The following is a 6,484-nucleotide window of genomic DNA, read 5'->3' on the forward strand; positions in this document are numbered from 1 at the left end:
TATGCATTTAAATATCACACTAGTTTTATTAAAAGAAAATAAGTGTGACAGAGTGAAATCTTTCAAAGCCTTTGTTTAAGATATAATTAGGTCTCAAGTTCTGGGAATATGTGGATCACTGAGTGTGGTTCATGAAACGAGATGAAAAAGAAATGTTAAAGTTTGATCCCAATAACCATCACAGAGCTGTAAATCAAATGAAATCCTCTTCTAATAGCACTTTTGTTTCATCTTTCCATGTTTATTTTTATAGCAGGCCTCCAGTGTTGAACAAACCCTGAAATCGGCGCAGGATGTGTTGACAACTCCTCGTTGTTCCTCCAGTTTTCCTCTCTGAAATGGAGCTCTTTTTGCACGGCTCGTCTTCAAACGCATCCAAACTGTACCACAACACCAGCATGCCACTAAACGCCACTGGGAATTACACCAACGACCAATTCGCTGAAGTCAACCTCTTCGAAATCCTGGGTCCAAAACGGTCTCCCTTCTTCCTCCCAGTGACCGGTGTTTACCTTCTCATCTTCCTCACCGGTTTGTCTGGGAACCTGCTCACATGCGCCGTGATAGCAAAGCACAAGAAGATGCGAAACCCCACCAACCTCTACCTGGTGAGCCTGGCCGTGTCGGACCTCCTCATGCTGTTGATCGGCATGCCTCTGGAGATCTACGACCTGTGGCAGAACTACCCGTTCCCCTTCGGCGAGGGCGGCTGCTACTTCAAGACCTTCCTTTTCGAGACGGTGTGCTTCGCCTCGATCCTCAACGTCACGGCTCTGAGCGTGGAGAGGTACATAGCTGTGGTGTACCCACTCAAAACACGGTACCTGTCAACTAACCGGCACGCCAAGCGGGTAATCACCATCGTGTGGGTGGTGTCGATGACCTGCGCCATCCCAAACACCTCCCTGCACGGCATCTTCTACCTGCCGGAGAGGATGGAGGAGTCGGCCATATGCGCCGTGCTGAAGCCCCTGTGGATCTATAACATGGTCATGCAGATCACCACTGTGTGCTTCTATTTCGTGCCCATGATGGTGATTAGCGTGCTGTACCTGGTGATGGGTCTTCATCTGTGCAGAGAAAGGCGGCAGCCCAGCGGAACCTTCGGGAAGAACTGTAGCACCAACACTCGAAGGAAGATCAGCATGAACGGGCGCAGGAGACAGATCAACAAGATGCTCTGTGAGTTATTATCTTTCATCAGTCAACATGGGTATTACTGTGAATAGTTGCTATGGTTTGACCATTAGATCCCCTGTAATCTCCGTTATCAATGCCAAGACATGTTCCCAATGAAAGGCAAACACAATAATACCACAGGATTGTCAATTCTTTGTATGGATCGTATATATTCTGGAGGGAGTCACGTTATCTAAGCTTTTGGGCTTGAAGACCCTTTTACTCTAAATTCATAGACAACAGATTTCTTTTCTGTATTGAGTTTCAGTCTAGACTGATATATCCATCATCGGAAAAATATTTCACCACATGTGACAAAAGACTTCCAGTGAATCATCTTAAAAGGCTCTTACAACCTATTTAATGAGTCAGTTTCTTACTTGATGGATTTCCATATAAACCTGATTCGTTATCCGCCAAGGTTAGAGCATTGATGGCATTTTCACATGAGATGTGTCAGGTATTTCTACTGCCAATTTAGCGTAATAAAAATTGTTGAACATGTTGCCAGGGAGACGCAACTTTCAGTCAAATCTGATCAAAACACACACACAATGCTGATTTTGAGTTTTTGAGTATTAAAATATCATATAACTTTATAACTAAGATTGTTTTTAGCCATGCTAGTGGCAATGTCAGTCAGTTGGTCCACCACTTTGGTCCACCAATCTACAACTATTGAATGAAGTGTCATGAAATTATTTACAGACATTCATGGTTCCCAGAGGAAGAATCCTACTGACTTTGGTGAACTGCTGACATTTCTTCTATAGCAACACCACAAGGTTGACTCTTTTGTTCTTATTTTGTTGTATTTGGGACTCTTCTGGGTGTCAGCAAAGAGTCTTTCAGCCCTGCGTGGGGGGTGTAACCCCCAGCCAATAAGCAGGGTGTGCAGCCCGTTCAGGTTGTCAAATACCGCCACTTTGTTACACAACCTCGGCGTCTGATACCAAGGCCCTTTAGCTCTGTCAAATACAAAGCATCTGTATTTGATGGATGAGAACGGGTTGTGTGTTTTTATGTGTGCTCCAGTGATGCTCCTGCTCTCTCTGTCTCTCCTCTGCTGTGTGCAGAGTGCTGCTATGTGTCAGTTTGAGTTTGGCCGAGAGCAGCACTGAGCCAAAGCGGACAGGATGAAGCCTGCCCTCTGGCTGCATTCATTCAAAATCTGGCAACTCTGCACCTTCCCGCACAACCGCACTCCGGTTATGCACCTTCCAAAACTACTGAAGTGCGGAGTTGTGCGTAGGTGTAGTCGTGTTTATGTTTTAGAATTGTGAAACAATCAGAAAATAACGTTTTATTTCTCTGATTCGCTGCTTTGTTCTCACTAACGCCGCTCCCTCTCTTCAATCACTCTATAGCTCGCTTGACCATCTTGACCTACTCTCTTTCTCTCCCTCGCTTGCACGTTGAGCCATGGAGGAGGGGCCAATTTTGAATGTTGTGTGTTTACACATCAACACCAACTGACAAACACTATGCCTTTAAGGTTGCTCATTTAGTCACAAATATGTAATGTTTTAGAGAAATATTCAAGATTTGAAACACAATTTTGTGTACTGTACTCAGTACTGAGATGAAAGCTATGATGCAAGGTCTGTGGAGCATTTTGTCTCCTATTCGTATATTGTGTTCTCCCCCTTAAATATCACTAACTAACTAAGTGTGTCAGTTTATGGGGCAGTCAGTACAAACTAAATGGGTTCAAACCCACAGAACTATATTTAAGCTCTGGTGGAGATCCAAAAGTTTCCCAAAATACCAAACATGTAAGCCCAATATTGATGGAAATGTGTATGAAATGATGCAGAAATCCTCTGGGATATTTCATCCTGGATTTGAATATTTCTCTCAGTGTGAATATCAATGATGAGCTGGAACAAGATGATACACTTAAAAGGAAAAAGTGAAACAACTATTTCTTAAAGGTTGAAATAGACAAATCTCACAAACTCTGTTGTTGGGAAAAGAGAAAAAGTAAGTGTCAAATGTTTGCCACTCTCACATGTATAAATATCTCTGGCTGTGTGAAGAGTCACCAAGCTACTTACAAAGCTAAGACGTAGTCAGCTTGATGCCATATGCCCACCATCGTGAACAGCCTGCTGCACCTCCTTCAATGAGAACACCCAGGGAGCATTATGCATGTATTATTAAGAGAGGAATGTAATGAGTGCTTTATCACCAACATCTGCTGCTCAGAGCGACACATTTAGAGTGAAAGTACCATCATATCCTAAAGTTTTTAAGACTTAAGTTAATGGGACAATATTCCAGCTCTATCTTGTTAAAGTAAATGATTAGATCTCCTACATTTTTTTTAATCTAAAATAGACTTTTAAATGATGTTTGGGATTTTTGGGGGGAATATATTTTGGGTGACACAATACTACTTTTTCTGAGCAGCGGCCACTGTGGCAAAGAGTGGTAATTACAAGATTCTCTTAAAGCTAGGGTTGGTAATCTTGTAAAAATAGCAAGAGTAGTTTCTTGAGGAAGAAAAGTTATCCAACTGAAATCCCAGCTCAGTGTTGCCAACTCTTTTCCAATGAAATTAGCTAGCAGCACTAGCTCCAAAAGTCCCCAAATCTATCAAGAAAGTCGCCAAGTTGGCACTACTGGCAGTCCGTTCCTTCAGGCCTTTCCCTCCAAAACCACTCCCAGAAAATGATCATAATGAACGTAAACAATGAACATGACTATTGTTAATACAATAATTTCATTCTGGCCAAATGAAATGGTTGGACTGGTTTATTACAATCCTGCAACAGCCACAGATGTTTTTCTTTTTTGGTCAGACAATTTCAACAAATATCACAAAAAAATGTTTTTGAAGAAGATTACCAACTCTAGCTTTAAGTCAGTTGCTTCAAAGACATCAATGTTAAGTAGGGTGACCAGGTGTCCCACTTTACGAGGGACTGCACAGCATTTTCATCCCTTGTCCCACGTCCCACATATTGAGACGATGTCCCACATTTTCATTGGCTCTAGTTTTCAAAAGTCAAACCACTGCAGGACAGACGCTTTTCTAAAATCTGGTTTTAATCGAATGGCTGTGAAAAAAGCAGGAAAGGCTGTCATCACGGCGCTGTGTTTGCTGTCAAACTGCGCACACGTGGGTCAAGTGCAGGTTAACCTTTCACCATCTTTGCTACGCTATGCCCAATGGGGAAAATTAGGAGTCACCGCAAAGTCACAAACTGCAGATTTAGGTGGAATATGATGGAAACGATGAAAACAAAAAAGAAAAGGAAAAGCAGCTACAACAAAGACTGTGAAACTACTTATAAGTATTTATAAGCCGGTGGAAGGCGATTCTCAGAGTTTTTTGTGAAATTTGCCAGTTATTTTTCAATTTCACATGGGGGGAATACGACATGAAGTGTGAGGCTCAAAAGGAGATGTGCCGATCTATGGATGCATTCGGAGAAAGCATAGAGATATTACGAGCTAAGGGGCAGAATAAAAAGTTATTATTTAAGTGAGATAGATATATTATATCAAAATTGTAGACAACCTCTTAGCCTTGTTAACGTGTCCCACATTGTCCCACACATACATACTCTTTGTCCCACATTTGGTTTGCTGGGATCTGGTCACCCAATAGCAACCTGACTGAGAGCAAGTGGAAGTCAGTGAACAAGGTCTATAATGAAATGATTAATTGATTCATTGATTAATCAATGAATCAATTGACAAAATACAAAATAGTGAAAAATGGTGTAAATCTCCACAGCCCAAGGAGATGTATTTAGATTGCCTGTTCTGTTGATTGGATCATAGTCCAAAACCCAAAGATACTGAGTTTACTTTCATATATGAAAGCATCAAATCCTCACATTTGACAAGTTGGAACCAGAAAATGTTTGACATTTTAGCTCAAATCAAAAAGATCGATTGATTTGATCGAAGGATTTTTGCAGCCCTACAGTGAACTGATTTAGCAATATCTATCTAGAGTTTACTAACATCAGCAAATATTAACCACCGTAAGCTACAAATAGTCTGTAGCAAAAACCCCCGAGTGTACTGAAGTGAATATCGTTGTGTTTTCTTACATATTAACTTTGTTTATTTGTCAGTATATAGTCTTTTTTAACTGCAGGGGAAAAGTACCAAAAACAGGATGTTGTAATTGTCAATTAGCATGTAGCCCATTTGTCTTTCCACTTACTGTCTCTGTCTAAATGTATCTTCCCTGTAAGGGTACTAACGACATAAATAATAGAGAGCGGCAACAAAGAATAGTGAATAACCTGCAACAACAACAAAATAACCTTTTAAACATTCTCTTTGGCCTGATCCTCTAGCGATCGTGGTGGCGGTGTTTGGAGTCTGCTGGGCGCCGTTCCACATCGAGAGGCTCCTGTGGAGTTCCATCAGCCAGTGGACAGATTTGATGCACACCATTTTTCAGTACGTGCACATCCTGTCGGGGGTCTTCTTCTACCTCAGCTCTGCAGTCAACCCTATCATCTACAGCCTGCTCTCCACGCGGTTCAGGGAGTGTTTCCGAGAACTCGTTTGCTCCCAGGCAGAGGATAACAGCTCTGTTAGAGACTCGCCGCCGTTCCCTAAGATTTTACTGGAACCCTCTGTCTCGAGTGCCAGAGCTCAAGCTGAGGGTAAGGACTCCAATGCTTTCATCCCTTTGCTGTCACCTAACATGACACTGAGCATGGACAATGCAATCCTCACATGTGCATGTACAGAGACCACCTGCAGGACCTCTGTGTTCTAACTGACACTTGATTTGAATAAGCTAACAAGCAACAGAGAAACCATAGTTTGGCATTTTGGGAAATATGCTTATTTGTTTTCTTGCCGAGAGTTAGATGAGAAGATCAATACCACTCTCATATCTGTTGAATATGAAGCTTAGCTTAGTATAAAGACTGTAAGGGGGGAAACCGGTAACAAAAGCCACCTACCAGCAGGTCTAATTTTTTTAACGCTCAATAATTAACATGTTATCTCATTTGTTCAAAAATAATAAACAAAACCAAAAATAAAACAAAATACTGAAGTTTAAAGTTACAGTGAAATGAGAAATACTCTTCGTTAATTTACCTTGTTACATGTATTTTATAACAAAATCCCTCTCTGTCCTCTTCCTGCGCACATATTTGTAATGACTCATCTTGAACTCGGGAACAGTTACATAAATGTATCCAATGAAATGTGATTTTGATTGACTAGCTAACCCCACCCTTATCATTAAACACTTACAGTATCACTCTTGTAACTAAATAGCATATTCTCTTTTACTCAAGAAATGTCACATTACTGAAGCTAA

The 6,484-nt window shown here is 41.3% G+C and overlaps 1 protein-coding gene across 1 annotated transcript; it reads left to right on the forward strand.

Moving 5' to 3' along the window:
• Positions 1-266: 266 nt before the first annotated feature.
• Positions 267-5,929, forward strand: nmur3 (neuromedin U receptor 3). Its single transcript, XM_037795527.1, has 2 exons — positions 267-1,182; positions 5,499-5,929. Exons 1-2 carry the CDS (start codon positions 339-341, stop codon positions 5,927-5,929), a joined length of 1,275 nt encoding a protein of 424 aa, XP_037651455.1. The 5' UTR covers positions 267-338.
• The last annotated feature ends 555 nt before the right edge of the window (positions 5,930-6,484 follow it).

Source organism: Sebastes umbrosus, chromosome 1 (genome assembly GCF_015220745.1).
Source record: "Sebastes umbrosus isolate fSebUmb1 chromosome 1, fSebUmb1.pri, whole genome shotgun sequence".
Taxonomy (NCBI): Eukaryota; Metazoa; Chordata; class Actinopteri; order Perciformes; family Sebastidae; genus Sebastes; species Sebastes umbrosus.

Bases quoted from the DNA above. Each gene is read 5' to 3' on its own strand.
- nmur3 (XM_037795527.1), top strand. From the start codon at position 339: ATGGAGCTCTTTTTGCACGGCTCGTCTTCAAACGCATCCAAACTGTAC. The intron at 1,183-5,498 runs GTGAGTTATTAT...CTGATCCTCTAG, and splicing joins ACAGATCAACAAGATGCTCT to CGATCGTGGTGGCGGTGTTT.